Source organism: Perca flavescens, chromosome 4, assembly GCF_004354835.1.
Source record: "Perca flavescens isolate YP-PL-M2 chromosome 4, PFLA_1.0, whole genome shotgun sequence".
NCBI classification, from domain to species: Eukaryota; Metazoa; Chordata; class Actinopteri; order Perciformes; family Percidae; genus Perca; species Perca flavescens.
In genome coordinates this window covers 24,123,304-24,141,082 of record NC_041334.1, presented here as the reverse complement: position 1 = coordinate 24,141,082, position 17,779 = coordinate 24,123,304, and the positions used below count along the sequence as shown (strand labels likewise).

The window sequence follows — 17,779 nt, the reverse complement described above, 5'->3', positions numbered from 1 at the left end:
TCCATAATTGCACTGTGGGTTAAAATTACTATATGGCAGTTCCCCCCACATCTAGCAGAACTGTACTGGATCCTGTGAGTCAGTCATGACTCAGCAGATATTGTCATATTGGTCATCCTGCCTCAAGAGAAGGCTTCTCTTTCACTGCATATCTGGAAAATGAGCTTCCAGAGATTTCACAGAGTCGAGGGGAGATGTTGAGCTACAGTGCTTCCCTCTCTAACTGACACCTGGGGCAGCCAGGGGTAACTGGCTGTCATAAATTCTTTTGTGCAGAAATGCCAAAACCTCATGTGGGTAAAACTGTAAATTGGTGAGAATCTACAGGTATTATAGCGTCAAAAATCAAATCATCTAGTTACTACAATTGATCCTGAGCGGAACAGGAATGTCTATACCAAATTACATGAGAATCCTTCCAATAGTTGTTGTCTCTTAAAACCATAAATGTCAACCTCATGGTGGAGCTAGAGGAAAAGTCTGGGGACCACCAAAGTCATTAGGATATATCATCCTAGCACCGTCAATGTCTTAACAAAATGCTGTGGCAATCTATCCCATTACGTTGGAATAATTTATTGTATTTCATAGAATAACTGAAAAAGTTGACCTGCTAGAGGAAAAGTCAGGGAATCATGACCAAAGTCACATGGAGTCCTCTGGGTACTGTGAATGCCCCAGAAGATAGCAATCCATTTATTGTAATCCATCCACTATAAAACAAATATTTCAACCTATGGTAGTGCTAGAGGGAAAATCAAGGGATCCCCAAAGTCAGTAGACTTCATCCTCTTGGGACCAAGAAGATCTTGACTAAATGTCCTTGCAATTCATCTAGTAGTTGTTGAGATATTTTAGTCTGGACCAAAGTGGTGCACTTACCAACCACACAACATACCTAGGCTACTCTGTACTCTGTAGATTGATACTCAAAGCTGGGGACATTCAAGTCTTTTACCAGGGGGCATAGGCACGAACAGCTATATGTGCTGTATACTGTGTGTGTGTGTGTGTGTGTGTGTGTGTGTGTGTGTGTGTGTGTGTTAAGAGAGAGTGGGTGTTTGTATCTGACACATGGACAGCTCCAAAGCGCTGAGTCAGAGCAGGCTCTCTGTGTTGTATGTCGTGATGGCTGACAATATACAATTACACCCACAGCCATACATCTGTTAGGCTCTGGCTAGTCTCGCTTTGCCAGACCATCCACACGCTCTGGCTACTTCACACAGCATTCTGGGATGGGAGAAAAATGTGCTCTGGTTTATTGCCATTTTTTTAAACCAATCACAATCATCATGGGCAGCAATAAGCTCCACACCGAGCCGCTGCAAAATAGTTGTGCGAGAGAAAACTCAGATTGGACAGATAGTCTAGCTAGATTTTAAAATTACAACAGAAAAGAAAGCAGAAGGAAACGGTAATCGGCAAAAATACATGTACCCGGCGGAATTTCCTGGAAGAGGAACGTCAAGGATATAAACTAGGCTCTGGCCAATGTTCTATGAATCACAGCTCTGTGATTTAATACTATCTATTAAATCTTTCACTTTACACTGTTGCAAAATACTCAATGATACACAGCCTCTAGATAATGATGAAGTGAAGCTGTATAATTCCACAGTGATTTTGCATGAGAACCAGACAGACAGCCTAACAGTGAAGGCAATCAATTAACCATTCAAATAGATAAAAAGGCTGACTTTCATCGGCAACAATATCAACAAAATAACACCTTTCAAATTACAAAACCATTCTTATGCAAGGGTTGATTCAAAATAATGTTTGGTGTAAACACTTAGTGCTCCAGACCATGCGGAGCAGAGGAACAACAAGGACAATGATCCTTAATGAGTTGTTACATACATTTATGTGGAGTTTAATACTGCAAACATCCGCCAAAATACAGAATACACAGATACACATTAGCCATCAGTAACAAGTATACTCTTTTTCTCTGAACACTTTTCCTTGTCTAGTTCTGCCTGAATTTTATTATTTATTGTATTGTCCGAGTTTGGTACCTACCTACCTATCTACCTATCTATCTATCTACAGTATCTCCATCACTTCTTTCACTCCATCATCCCTGCATATCTTGTCTACTTGTTACAAAACATACAAATCTTAGGGTGCTTTCACACCTGAGCTGTATGGTCTGTTTTAACAGATTTGTTTGGGGTGGTGTAAAAGCTCATTGAACTCCGTTTCCAGCGTGTGACATTTGTTTACAATGTTTGTTCCTAGACAAAGTGCAGTGTCAATGCTATCCAAACCAAATGAAAAATGCAACAATGTTGCAACTTGCACCGAATCTACCAATATATATGTTTGAACCCCCCTCCCCCCCCTTCTTGACTAATTCATTAATTATTTTGCCTATAACATGTCAGAGAGCAGTGAAAACTTTCTTTGACACGTCAACATGTGAACATGAGGAGCAGGACAGGAACAGGGGATCAAACTACCAACCATGCAATTAATGGATGGGGCTGAGTGGACTACCTCCTGAGCCACAGCCATTTCATGTGTTGTCCAATTCTTCTTTCCTGGTTTGAAGAAGAATATATTTTTATTATTGGATTTTCACTTTACATAGATGGACATTTTTGCACTGCTCTGATTGAATCTAAAACTGTGTTGTTCTGGAGAAAAAGACATCAGCAGACTGTAACACATCGTATTCCCTTTGCTTTGTTCTTCCATTCTCCTCTCATATCTTAATGAGGTTGCTACAGGAAGTATCCATGAGCTCTTTTGACTTTTCACATAATACTTCCTGTGTCCACTTGAGCTCACCATGTCATGACATCGCCAAAAACATCAATTTCTTTGCTCATCATGTATACGTGACTGCTGCAAAAAATGTTTACCACCAATTGAACAGAGCTAAATAGGAACTCAACAAACTGTGTGGGGTGCACACCTGCTGCATCTCAGTGAATACAAATGATATGTGCAAACGATAATTGTGACTATAAAGTACCTCTCCCACACAAAATACAGACTGGCGGTGATGACGAATCCTCTGCACACACATTACCAGCTGGCACAAAGGGAAGAAACCTCTAATCACCAATGCAAACATCCCTGTCCAAATCACAGACTGTATGGCACACACAAGTAAGTATGTGCACATAATAGGGATCGATCAATACAGTTTTTTTTCAGGGCCAATACCGATTATTATTATTATTAGTTAATGAAACCGATAACTGATATGCATTTACAGTTAAAATGAAAATCTTTAAATCAAAATTAAGATTTTGGAATGTTACAAACTCCAACTAGCCTGGTTGACACCAGACCTTTCTCAGTTGTAACTGAGTGTGGGTCTGGGCAAGGTTAATTTGCAGCTCATTTCCACCAACGGACGCCGCTCAAATGCCTCTGGGCGCATTGTATAGTCCTTCAACCAATCAGACCAACGATCCGGTCGACATAGCAGCGGCAGCGGCAGCGGCATCAACGGGTTGCTGCGCTTCGGTAGCCATCATGTTGAATGTAAACAAAAAGTTGCTCGATCGTCATTGTGTTGCGATTGGTGTAAAGCCCGCCTCACCGGTTGTGATTGGTGCCTCGATTTGGACCAGACTGACTTGCAGAGCAAATCTCAAATTTGCCAGAAGTTTGTCAGGGTTTTCCCAGGATAAACTCCAACACAACATTTTGTTTAAATGCTTTAAGCAATTATTTAATAAATGAGAAACTTTCAACATAATACACAGTCAGATAGTGTTGTGGGCGGGACATTAAGTAAAACTCAGTGGTGAATGAAACCGAAGCAGAGGGACAGACACAGAGCTGTAGCGGAGCCAAAGTAGCGCACTTTTTAATGAATTAATTTTATTGGTTATCAGGCCAATAAAACGCTGATACAGATAATCTGCAAATTGCCAAAAACGGGCCGATAATCAGCCAGGGCCGATGATCGGTCTATCACTAGCACATGCATCGACATGTAGTCACAATGTGCTCCAAATAGACCAAAGCTCCTTACAATTTACTGAGACACAGTGACATGTAACAATAAAAAGAATTTTATAAACCATGTCATGTCTGAGGCAAAGTATCCATGCACAGAGTTGTGTGATATGGGAGATTCAGCCTCCATTTTGGGGATTGCGTGGATGAGGGCTGACTGGGTGGCTGAGCAGCAGTGTTCATGACTGCTGCTCAGCCACGACCCGATATGGTCCGCTCTAGCTCACACGTTTGCCTCCAGCAGCTCTTGCCCAGCTTCAGCACGATAAAAGATTCTGCTGAATTAATTCAAATGGATCAACGTTATAACAGCCTGAGCCAGTTGCATGGTAGATTAAAAATGCGCCTCACAAAACAGTCCTGGGCTAATCATTGCCTGTAGTCATGACCATCTACTGTCTTGAATCAAGCTCTGCAGGCTACGGTTGGTATTTCACTCACAGTTGAGTCTTGGCTTTACAAAACAGATCAAGGACAAACTAATGCCTGAATGGTTTTCATCTTTTCCTAAGATGTGGTAAAAAGAAGCACATAGTCCCAGATCTCATTTTTCACGAAATAAATAATGCACAGCATTTGCTCAAGCTAACAGAGGCCTAGGGCACCTGTATGCAATTGTTAAGGGTGCTACAAGACAAATGTAATGATTGGCCTGAAATTACTCCATTATTAATGAGGCCATTTGCTCCTCAGTCAGTCTTTCAAACCACCCCAACGTAAGTATACACTTACGTAAGGATGCCTTACAGCCCAGAAATCAAGATAGAAAAGACCAATTATAGTAATAAGACACATCTGCCTTTTATTAGCTGACATACTTCATTAATGAACCCAACCAGGAGGATATAAATATCATTCAGTGTAGAGTCAGAGTGAACACTGATGGACAAGGCTGAGGATTTAAAAAAAGAGCCTTCTCTTTGTATCGAGCACAAAGGCATGAAAGCCCACACTGTACGGCTTTTATAATCTGCCGGACACATTCAGCTCCTACAGTGTATGAAGCCAAGCTAAAAATACATACAAGGATTCACGCTGAGTATTTAATCGCACTGAACATAAGGAATAAGTAGAATGATTAATGGCTAGGACCTTGTCAGTGGCAGTGCTGGTTTAGCTTGAACAGGCATATTCTCCTCCCAAATACTGTCCACATACATTTTCACGAATCATAAAGATATAAAAGAATCAAAGGACTTCTGGCTCCCCTCTAGGGATCACTAGCAGGTAAAACTGTGAGGCAGAGAGCTCAACATCCTTTCCTTTTAGCAGCATGGCATTGCTTCAGGGATAAGCTGGCCAACTGCAGTCTCTTTAATCTCCAGTCAATTCAGGAAAGCCACAGACGAGGATACAATGTTTATCAAGACAAATGCAGCGAAGGAGACATGCACAAAGACAGACAGGTCTCACAAAGGGTCACACTAACAGTCTGCTGTGACCTTGAAGGGTGGAGTGACAGTGTTGAGTAATGAGTGGCCTACTGGCTGCTCAGTGTCTGACAGCATCATTCAACCAGACAGACAGAAATGCAGACATACTGGCACAAAGACCACAACCAGCTGGCAAAACTTAGCCTTTACGTTGCACAAGGCATTGTAGAATTAGCTGCATCATGACACAGAACTGCTTCAAAAAGCAAAATGCCTTAGAGCTCAATCTAATCAGTCTAGCAGTACGCTGACATATTCCACAATCTACCTCAGTGTGCCACGCTACATCTTTGAACATTGATAGATTGTGAGAACAATGTTACCATATTGAATGTGAATGGAGTAAGTGATGATTGGCTGTTTTTATATCTACATTATTTTAAATATTTAATATTATATATAATCTAATAATAATATTCAAAATAATAGCTGCAAATTGAAAATGTTCTACATTTTGTGAGCAAAAAACAGTTTATTGGAAGACAGCAAAGGCCAGATAAACAGAGGTAGACAGTGAGAGATGATCAAAGTCAGAGTAAGTAAATAAAAGATCATGGAAATGGGATGATAAGGAGAGTAAGATAGAACGTTTAAGTATCCTTGACATTTGTCTCTGGAACTTGTGCCTACTCTTGTCAGTTACTGATTTAACTGGGCCATGACTACACCCCCACATTGAAGCAAAAAACCTTTTGCCAATCGGATAATAACCTTTGAAAATAAACTAAAATGAATGTGGTGCCCAGATTGCATACAGAAGTTACAATTCATTAGTTGTTGTAGTGTCATTGTGCTTTTCACATAATCATTAAACAACTGAATGAGAGCAGATTTTCATCATCAGCCTTATGGACCATAAGATTGTTTTATACATGCAGGCTCATTATATTAGCCTTGTAGCCTTGTTTCAAAAACTTGATTACGGAAAACTAGATTAAAGGGTTTTGTATTTCCTGTGGCTCAAGTCATCTCTCTGACATTGATTCTGTACTGGAGCAGTATGGGAGGAGAGTGCGTGTTAAATATTTATGTGTGCAAGAACTCTTTCCAGAAAGGTTTCCACAAGTACTGAAAAACATGACTGACTGCAATAATTCTATTGAACTCTTGGACTGAGCATGGCAGTGGTCTATTGCAGAGAAGGGAATGGTGAAAGCAGAGACACACAGATCAAAGAAGACAATGGAAAACAGCAAACTAGCAAAGTGAAATTCACTGCAGTAATGACTGAATTATGACAGCTGAACGGGCTTGTCTCACCTGATTCTCCTCATGAGTGACTCTCATCTGCTCTTTAAGGATTGATGTGCGAGCTGCCTCTTCTTTTCTCATTATCCTCTCCTTTTTCAGCTCAGGACTCCAGAAGCTCTTGATGCTGTTTGTGGAAGATCCCAACTTGCTGTCCTTCAAGTCAAGCTCCCGGCGCAGCAGCTCATTCTCCCTCTGCATATCCCTGAGCTGGACCTGCATCTCCAGCAGCTCCCCCCCACTGCCCCGCACCGCCTGCCTCAGCAGTGCGGAGGGCACGCCCTGGTGGTGGTGGTGGTGGTGCAGCATGGAGAGGGAGCCCAGGTCACTGTAAGACAGAAGGTCACCATGGGGCAGCCCCACTGAAGCAATATTTGGACTGCTGCCCATGGCTGTGACGCGGCCCCCATACATGGCCCGGTTGGTGGCGCGACCCAGAGTCATAGTGCTTTTTGGGTAGGTGGCAGTGGAGCCCACACCTTCGTGGTCACTCAGGTACATGGGCCCGGAAGTAGCATAGGCAGCGTTGAGTGACTGGATGTTCTCCATGGAGAGCGTTTTTCCCCCCGCACCACCCCCGCCCCCGCTGTTGGCCCTCCGATGGCCCAGTCTGGGGGACCTTGGCAGGCGCGGGGACCGTGCGGGGCTGCTCTCTATATGGCCTACAGCTCTGGCACTGCCGTACATGTCCTGTGAATCAGCGGCGTAGCCACCAGAGGGTCCTTAACGGGAGCGTGCTGAAATGAGACTGCTCTGACCCTTTGTACCGCACATGGGTGACTTATTTCATGCCCTAAAGGGTGGAGCACATCAAAATCAGATCTGAGGAAACAGGAGAGAAGCACCTGTTAGATGACTCACAACGTGTCAGATGAAAGGCACAGACATACCACAGACACTTTAAATAAATCCACAAGGTATTACAGGGTAAAACAAACATAGTTGTCCTGCAAGATGATACAGTTGAAGAAATATATAGTTCTGTTAGCTTTACAGCTGTATCAGTCCACATCAGCAGCAAACTGCCACATTGTATTTGGCTCCTATTTCCAATGGCCCACAGGAAGTTCCCAACATCATCCTGGATTTCCCACTGGCCAACATTTATCTACATCCCATTAATACTTTACAGTCAGGAAAAACTTGATTTACAACAACACTGCCTATATCAGCTATGTATATGTTATATTTATCTATAAATTGCAGGAACGTCTGTCGGTCAGTGTGTGTGTATGTTATATATAGTCAAATCTTCAAAGCTCAAGCTGAGTCATATCTCTCAAAGTCCGATGGATTTCAAACTTGACAGGTGTCTTGCTACGGGCACGAGTAAGTGCGGTGCCAAGTTTGACGTTTGGATTAGAAATGCAAAATATATCGTTAAATATATAGGTAAAAGAAGCACACATTGGCTTTTGCCACTCTAGCCGCTCTAGCCGCTGGCCACTCCCCCTCTCACCCTGAGGACCAGAGACAGAGAGCAGCAGAGCTTTGGCAGCTAAAATGTGACATACACTTCAGACCCACAAACATGTGCAAAGTAGCACTACTTTGGACTCTTTTTCTGCTATTGTATTAAGTTGCTGTGAGCTGGCAGAACATAAAGCGCCTTCACAGCGCTGTGCAATGCGAAAAAATCTCAGAGTTGAACCGGGCAGACACATCAGTTTTCATCAGACTCGCCCTGGGCCGGGTTAATTAAGTCTGCTAACTTACAACACTAATAACATTACTGTCGCCAAAATACCCCCGCAAATTAAATCCATACTTCACCGTTAACCGTCAAGCCACTAAACCTGTATGGAAATGAGCACCTCTGCTGAAGTGTTAAATCCGTTAACGATCATACGACACAAGACTACGTGTGTCTCTCTCTCTCCCTCTCTCTCTCTCTCTCTCTCTCTCTCTCTCTCTCTCTCTCTCTCTCTCTCTCTGCACACACACATACACACACACACACACACACACACACACACACACACACACACAGTCCGGTTCTGGTGGATGATGAATGCAGATATTTGCTGATTAGCTCTCATAATGAGCCGGATGGGTAGCACACTGCCATGAGTCCATGACGCTAATGTCTGATTACTCCACATTTTCATTGTGATATTTTGTGATTACATTCTGGATCTGCCCCGTTGTCTCTCAGGTAAATACAGTAGTACAATGTCTTCCTCTGATGTAGATGTAGCCTACACTGTAAGTCAATAGCAGGCTATACAGTGGAGTTGCATATTAAGTGGTTTGGGGTCCTTCTCTAAGTAATTTTGGGGTACAATTTGGTTTTGAAGAATTCTACAAGAAGCAATACCACAGGCCAAGCAATCACCCGTTCCAAACAGGCACATTTTCAACGGGCACTGCACTAGTAATAATAAACTAATTAAAACACAGAATACAATATTATATTTTATATAACATTTGTCTGTTCTGATAAATGACGTAAAATGTTCTATATCAGAGCAAATAATGATACCTATCAAGTAATGACAAAATGAGATGTTAACCAACATGTTTAGATTAGTGGTTCTAAAAAAAAACAAGACAGATTCTATTTATCCAGTAATACCGTGAAGTCCAAATTAGCGGTTTATGTGAGTAAGGGCTGTGCAATTAAACAAACGTTAAATCGTGATTACGATTTTGGCTCCTAAATTTCTTATTTTGTCTTGTGTTCTGAATGTAATAAAGTAAGAAGAACAATTTCACAGTTCAAGGTGTTTTCACTGTTGATTTGTTTAACTGTTTCACTGTTTTTAACTTCAATAAATGCAACATCTTTCCAAAAGTCAATGAATAATCACGTTAAATAATCATGATTTCAATATTGCCAGAATAATCGTGATTATGATTTATTCCATATTGTGATGTTTGTGTCTTTGGCTCCCTACTTGATCAGTGATCACAAGATTTGGATACAGGGTTTATTACTGTAATACGTGTTAGAAACTGAACCAAAGCTACAAAGAGCACCAGAGTACAGAGACATACACCAAACAATACAACCAATACATTGTCCCCAACTCAATGCAATAAAAGAAAGCTAACATAATCAGGCCCATGGCATATGACAAAGCAATCATCTGCTGCATTGTATTGTCTCATAAACACATCAAAATTACAAATTAAAATTGACAAGGGACTTCCAATGATTTTATGCAATTCACAATAAGCTATACAGATTTTCTAGTCACAATTTTAATAAAAATACCATAAATCAAAAGGATTTTAAATACTGCAGAGATGCCTAATGAGGAGAAAAGGATATAGGAGGCTTAATTTTTAATGTTTTAATAATGGTTCTGCCATTTCATGCCACCTCAAGCTTCAAAATAGAACAAGATATATCACAGTCTAATTACAATAGATTTAAGCTTGAGATTACACATAATGGCAGTGTCATTATTACATTATGGTAGATAACTTTTTGTGTAAATACTGAGCCGTTTAACAACAAATGATAAAGACAAAGAGATCGTTAATGTCACAGGCTTTCTGGTGATGAATAATATTGGACCGTCTGTGAGACAAAAAAATTAGACCCTTCGATCAAAGTGAACTACGGTACTTTCACTCCTCTGGTGACACTTGCTGCTCAGACCCAGTTGCCATGGTGACTATGCCTGGGCTAACGGAGATAAAGCACCTCAGTCGTCTGACATAAGTCTCCAAACATTGTGGCCAAATGGTAATGGTGTGTGTTGCAGCAGTGCCAAGGTGACATGGCCGTAGGCTTCATGGAAGCTTTTTTTTCCAACAATCCCAGGTTTTTTACTTCATGCATATTCTTTCATATTTGTTTTGAGGGACAGGTGAAATAACAATTCCTGGCACAGAGAACCATGTGTCAACAGGTCTCGTCGGTGTATGAAATCCAGGGAGATTTTGGATGACAGGAACCCTCAGTTGCACTCACTGAAGCACCACCCGTGTGGAAACACGTGGCCAGGGGGCAATCAATGCAGCCTGACAGAGGAGGTCAGACAGGACACTGTCATCTCTGTTAGTAATATTAAGTAAAATGTGTCTGGGTGGATGGGAACATACTAATATAAAATGGAAGAACAAATGAACCAGAATCAGTTCAAAGGCTTCAAAGGTAAATATTTTGCATTCATAGCCTAAAAACTGTAAAACAACTCTTTTTATTTCTATTTCCCTCTAAGAGACAAATTCAATTCAAATGTTTGATATGCAGACATATGCAGCAACAAACACTGTAGCTCTTATCTACAGTGGTCAGCCTGCTACAGCAGGTCTGTGAAGTCTGGTCGGTAAATGTTTTAGGAGCAAAAACCAGAATTCAGCAATGGGCAAACAGACAAAACAACAAAAACATCTTGCAATATATTATAACTGACGTGCTGTAAATCTATTTAGTTGAGGATTGTAATGTTTGTTTTTTGGGGAAACTTTGTGGATGATTCAACTCATTTTTTGAGGCCTTACATCCTGTGAAGCATCTTTCAGTCAGTGTTTGATATGATGTATTTGTAATGACTGCTTCTCTTTAATGAAGCTTTTCTATTTTCATATGTTGTCATCATTTTGTTAGAGTTTCTTCATGTCGTCAGTGTTGTTCCAGTGATTCACGCAGTGTCTCTCTGGCCTGTTTGTACCTCTTTCAGTTCCCTAATCTTGCCTTAAAAATGTATATGTACAAATTGTGTTTGTCAGCCCTCTTATTAAAGTTGACATGTTTCAGTAAGTATTCAACTTCAGCTATGATTCACTTTTGTTGCTGCCTTTGTAATTGGGAATTACAGGAAAACTATGTAATGTCATGTGGGGAAAAGTTTAAAAAATGATGCCAACTGTGCCGTGCTGGTGGGCCAGTGGTGTGGGATGTGTGCCATGTGATTGCCACTTCAACGATTTGATTCCCCATCTCTGTTGCATGTCTTCCCCCTCGCTCCTCTTTCCTGCAATCTTCACTGCAGCTATTCAATAAAAGGCACATATGCCAGAAATATCTCCTTTAAAAAATCATTATGACATATGCCAAACAGTGGAAAACACTGCTTGTCACCTCAGACTTCCACCTCAAAAATAAACACACTGAACCTGACAGACTCAACCAAAACCAAACATATTCACTTATCCTAACTGCTCCTTGCTTGCCTTTTATCTTGTACAGTAAAATGTTTCTATTTTTCTGTCCACCCGGCTGCATAAACTTAAACTTTAATGAAATGGGAGTGGCACAGTCACACATTTTACAGATTCATAGCCCAGAGCTTTGAAGTAATTGGTATGGGGATAGTGAATAGGTATGATCAATGAAGTTAAAGTCTAGAGTGTTGGGCTACAACATTTTTTTTATTAATCAATTAATATTTTAGTCCATGAAATGCCAGAAAATAGAAAAAATGCCCAAGGTGACATATTTAAATGCTGTTTTTTCTCTCTCTAGCAGTCAGATTCCCAAAGATATTCAATTTACAATGATATAAAACAGAGAAAAAATTGGAAATCCTCTCATTTTAGAAGCTGAAATCAATACATTTTTGGTGTTTTTGTTTGATTAATTACAATTACGTATTTTTTTGGTCGATTGACTAATCAGCACTAGTAGCCTACAGGTCAAATACTGAATAGGTTGGCTCCAATGAAAAACATTACTCTGATTCTTTTATTCTTCTAACCCTGTTCTAAACCCCCCACACACGGATCCACACCAAAGCACACTTCTCAGTATGCCAGACAAGGGAGGGAAATGATCAGTGCAATATAAAAAAAAGAGTAACATATTATTGCAGAAACAGCACAGTTAACTTTACAATAGATAGTCCAAAAACAGAGATATTGTGCCAAGATGTCACATTACCTGAAAATCTGTCAGCAAATGCCAGTAAAGGCCTCTGAAGAAATTTTCACTGGCAATTCAGAGGGCAGTGGTGCGTTAAGAGCAGGGAGGGCAGATGTAGTGACACAAAGATTTCACCACAGGCAATGTTGAGTGTATCTGTGGGGTCAGGGAGACCCTTTTTCTATATGGCGATCATGACATTTTGAAAGCAAGCATGCAGGCATTTTGTTCCAAGCCTACTCTAACAAAACTGCATAAGACTATAGGCCTACTAGTTTAAACAGCTTTGAGTACATACTTTTGAGGTCAGAGCGCATGTCTATAGCGGACAAAGGCCATTTCCTATTTAAAAAAAAAATGGGTTTGATAATAAAGACATTCCATGTGAAGTGCCAGTGCGGTGCAATGCTTATGCAGCCTCCTCATCACGTATTCTACTACAGTATTAACGCCCGCGTGTTTCCCACTGACTTCAATGGCTGGTTGATTGGATGCGAAAATAGCCTATATATGCGACTCCAAATGGCCTGTTCGGAAATCATGTGAGACGTCCTCGAGAGATGTTTATCTTAATTAGGCCTGCACATAGGCTTCTGTTATCAATTCAAATTCTAATATCTGCTGACTGATGTGTACGCTGAATTAGATATACATTTAATGCAGCACGACCGAGCAATTGACAGCTCATTGGGCCTTTACATTTTCGATGGCTCCGACGTGGTGTGTGTTGAGCACCTGACTAGGCTACACCAAGGAAATATGAGTCTAACCCGGAGTAGGGAAGCCGATTGAAACCTTTATTTTGAAATATGGCGCTGGTCGTTTCAACACGGCTTTAAAAATGCAAATTCTCAGATATCAAGTGAGCACTAACTGGCTGTGTCCATGCAATCAACGAAAACCGGAATGTTTTTTTTTAACGCACATATATGTGCTAATAGCCGGTGCTTTTTCCGCCAAATCGCTCACAAAACGGCCCAAAAAACGACAGATTACACGTGTCACTACTTCTATAACGACACGCGGAACACAGGGTGTAAAATAAAAAGGCAAATGTACCTTGATCGATGTTAATTCCTTTCCTTCACCGCTTTAGACGGCATCGTGTCGCCTCCATTCACCCGAGCAGCCTCTCTCAGCATCCTGCCCTGTCATTGGGCAGCGGACACGCTCTCTCTCCTCCTCTACACACCAGGGAGCAGCATCACCACTACTGCAAGTGGCAGCTGGCAGGAGGGGATGGGCGGATGAGATGAATTTCACGTCATCTTGGTGTTGAATGGTAATCATTGGCCGCGTCCACTCACATTAGTCAAAGATATTTGAAAACATTATGATGTACTTACAGTGCATTTTAGGGTAGGTGGGCCTAATTCAAAATTAGATGTGTGGATCAGCAGTCAAACCTGCTGTGGGTAGAGCCAACAGAGTTTTTGTCAGGGTTATTTTTGCCCTTAATTTTGACTTTCAGGCAGTCTTTCCTCTCATGCAGTGTAGCCTACCCATAGAAATAAAAACAAATGGATCTGTGTAGGCCTACCACTTTTATCAAACCATTCTGATTTAAGGCTGTAGGTGAAATATGGTTGGGTAATACCAAGAGACCGGACTGTAGCAGGGGCGGGGCTAGAAGGGGGGCACGGGGGGTGTCACTGTCGGCTTCCATGATGACTATCCAAAATTCTGATACTGTGAAACCAGCACTTGAATTGTTTTTTAAACAAGTGGCATACTGAGCCTATGGAAAATGTGTATTATATTCGGATATACGATTTTGTTGAAAATAAAAACAAATTAATAATGAATGGGTTGTGTTTTATTTAGCACAATTACATTGTGTTGTAAAATTCACATTTCTATTAAGATTTTCAATGCTCTACTCTGATAAAACACAACTACCCCAACACATGAAGACACTCTGATATTCTTGCCGAGTTAGATGGCAAGATTAATACCACTCTCATATCTGTTAAATGTGGAGCTATAGCCAGATGCTTAGCATAGCTTAGCATACAGACTAGATACAGTGAGAAACAGCTAGCCTGACACTGGACAAAGGTCCAATCCACCTATCGGCACTAGGGATGGGCATGATTACTCGGCGATCGATAATTGATTATTAAGAATTTCCTCGATTACGTTAATTTGTTATCGATTAATCTAATGCTGGTTGCATTGCGTAGTGTGAGTCTTGAGCAATGAAATTAATTTCACAGTGTGGCAGCAATTAAACATTTTACCACCCAGGGGCAATATTTGACTCCATACACAGTTACCTGGCTGCGAGTTTCCGTTTTGATTTCAAAAGTAATCATGAAGAGGACACGGCAAAGTGTGGTTTGGGACCATTTTGATTTAAAAAAACAACTTAATTCACTGCATACACTGAGATGCCGTGCATGTACAACACGGCCACGACTCAAATGATGTAGCCTACCACTAAACAAAGTACAACCAACCGAAAATTACCCAAGGGAACTGCAAGTTCATTGACATGGATATTGGAACCAGCATATCACATTCCGTCACGACGTACCATCACCAGACTGGTAGAAACTCACTACGAAGAACGGAATAAGGTTCCCCGGGCTGGCCAAGTTAGCGCGGAGGTACCTGCGCATCCTATTGCTCGGCATATCCATCTGGGAATTTTCCGTTGGAGAACTTTTGGGAAGGGGCAAAAATACTGGTTAGCTGATTGGATAAACCATCTGTCTATCACCACCTATGTTGGCGATAGATGGGCCAACTCAACCAATCAGATCAAACTCTTGCCGAAACCAGTCGGGAGAAGAGCAAAAACATCTTTTCCTCAGAGAAAAGCCTCCAGTGCCGTTTTTTGCTCTTCTTTCAATGAAGGAATACTTTCTAATTCGGATAAAACTTGCGCGATAGCTACGCTCATCTCATCCGTGGAAGCTGCCATGTTGTTTAGACTAACGGTACAGATCCACTTGTCCGTGCGACGCTTCTGTCGCACCGCGCTCCATTCTATTCCTATGGGTGACGTCAAGCGACTTCAACGCTCCTGCAAAGCATTCTGGGAAGGCGGCTACATTGGAAAAAATGCTGCGCGTCAAAAAGCTGGCCGATGTCCAGCTTTATGCAAATGAATCCGTTGAACGCGACGCGACTATCCAGTAGAAGTAGACGAAAATCTTTCAAACTAACCTTTGTCGATCTGAAATGAAGACAGATTCAGCAACTGCATGGCCTATTTCTCGCTTAAAATGTTTTCAGAAACACATTTTGGTGAACTATTTTTGTAAAATACGAGATCGTATTCTCAACGAGCCGCCATGACACTCTGTTGAAATTCTTGAGTAGCCACACCCACGTCACGCATTCGTCCAATCAGCTGCTGGTCAGGGGCGTGAAGCATCAACCATGGCTGTATGACGTGCCGACACGACCCGTCAAGTCGTATCGCAAAAGTGGATCTGTACCGTAACAGTCGCTTCCTGTTGCGTCACACCTAAACCCGCCTCAAAACCAACACTGATTGGTTGGTCGTTTGGCGAACGGCTCCAAATTTTCTCTATCTCAAGATGCCAGACTGATCTGCGAGTGGAAAACTGGAGCTTGCGAGATCAGGATGGTCTCACGAGGCTAGTGCATCCTGGCAATGCGGGTGTTTTCGGCAGCTGGACTGACAGTCACCTGGTAGCCGTCGCGTCTGACCCCAGATCATATTAACATACTTGTGCAGAAGTTGTATCTGAGTTAGCCTACTGGTTATTTTGTTATTAGGCTTTGTCCGTGCCTTGGATAGTTTTGAGTTACATTTTGACAAAACCTGTCAGATCTAAGTGTTATTATGTTTTTGGTTAAGTTATTATTTAACATGATTCTTTTTATTTATTATTTTGGAACAAACGAGGGTCTCTGTTTAAGAACGCTGGCTCACAGCTGCAGGTTCTGCTGCTTCAGAGCACCACAGCGCATATATCTATAATCTATATCTATATATATAACCTCCAGTTTAACTGCCACAAGTTGTTCTTCTTGTAATTAAGATCTCATCAAGGAAAAACACGCTGCATTTTTGTATTTTCATTGCATTTTTAATATATAAATAATTAATTTTAATATAAAAATATTAATGATTAATCGATAGTCGATTGTTAATGATTGACTAAGAAAATGTAATCAAATGCCCATCCCTAATCAGCACCACTAAACTGTTATCATGTTATATCTCATTTGTTAAATCCATACAATAATAATTGAGGTTTTAAGGGCGTTTATGTGACAGACTACTTCTTGGCCCTGCGCTGTAACTTCCTGGAGCTTGGCTGATTGCCTGGCAACCTCACTTTGAGGACAATCCAGCTGGTTGTTTCATATTCACAGTACAGACATGAGAGTGGTATTAATCTTCTCATCTAACTCTCAGCAAGAAAGCAAATAAGCATATTTTCCAAAATGCCAAACTATTCCATCTGGTTTGTTGTGTAAGCAATAGAGAATAGTGGTTTTAAATCAATAGTTGGAAGAATGATACAACCAGTAAAGCAGTGAGGTATTGGGATGTCTCCTATAACACAATAAACTGGCTTGTGTCAGTATTCAGACTGCCAACATTATAAATCAGATTTGCCTGAGGGTAAACCACAGATCCAGTGAGCAGCTCTAACAGAGGAACTTCTGTTGCAGTATGAATCAATCTAAACTCATGACATCAGACAGTAACTTCTCCATGAGGTGTGTACGTCCTTCAGAAGTGTTTGAACAGACAGCCCCAAAACTTAAACAATGCCCCCCTGGCACCTGTCTTCCTCCTGTTCTTGACTGCCTTCAGGCCTCCTGGAATTACAGGGTCTTTCTCCCATTTTGCATTGTAAACACTGACGCTAAGTGTGCTTGACAGGGCCCAAAGGAGAGGCATCAGCATTTCTGTGTCCTAAACACAAACACAGAGACAAACACACAGTATATCAGTCTCCCTCTATCTTTCTCTCTCATGCACACATATGAGGTTATATGAACATGAAAGGGGTAGGCATGGGTACAGTAAGAAGCCATTTGTGCTCCAGTTGATTGACTACCTCTTTCCTCTATGTTCTACTTATAAACCTATTTCTTACTTATTTCCAATATGAGATCCCACTATGGGCAGAATGTGAGTGGTGGTTGGTACAAATTATGGTGTACACAAATAAAAACATCTGAAAGTATACAATTCACTATTTAAAAATCCAATGTTTAATGTGATAAGTAAAATCCCACCGGATGTCCCTCAATTTGGGCGTGTGGACCAGCCAGACCCTCCTCCGCAGCGGTGTGGAGGAAGGTCTGGCAA

General features: G+C 41.3%; 1 protein-coding gene across 1 annotated transcript in view; it reads right to left on the bottom strand.

The window, feature by feature from the left end:
* Positions 1-13,708, bottom strand: part of erc2 (ELKS/RAB6-interacting/CAST family member 2) — a 46,018-nt gene extending 32,310 nt beyond the window's left edge. Inside the window, 2 exon segments of the mRNA XM_028575048.1 lie at positions 6,675-7,484; positions 13,537-13,708. Of these exon segments, the coding sequence (XP_028430849.1) occupies positions 6,675-7,349 (675 nt within the window). The 5' untranslated portion in view covers positions 7,350-7,484; positions 13,537-13,708.
* Between the last annotated feature and the right edge of the window lie 4,071 nt (positions 13,709-17,779).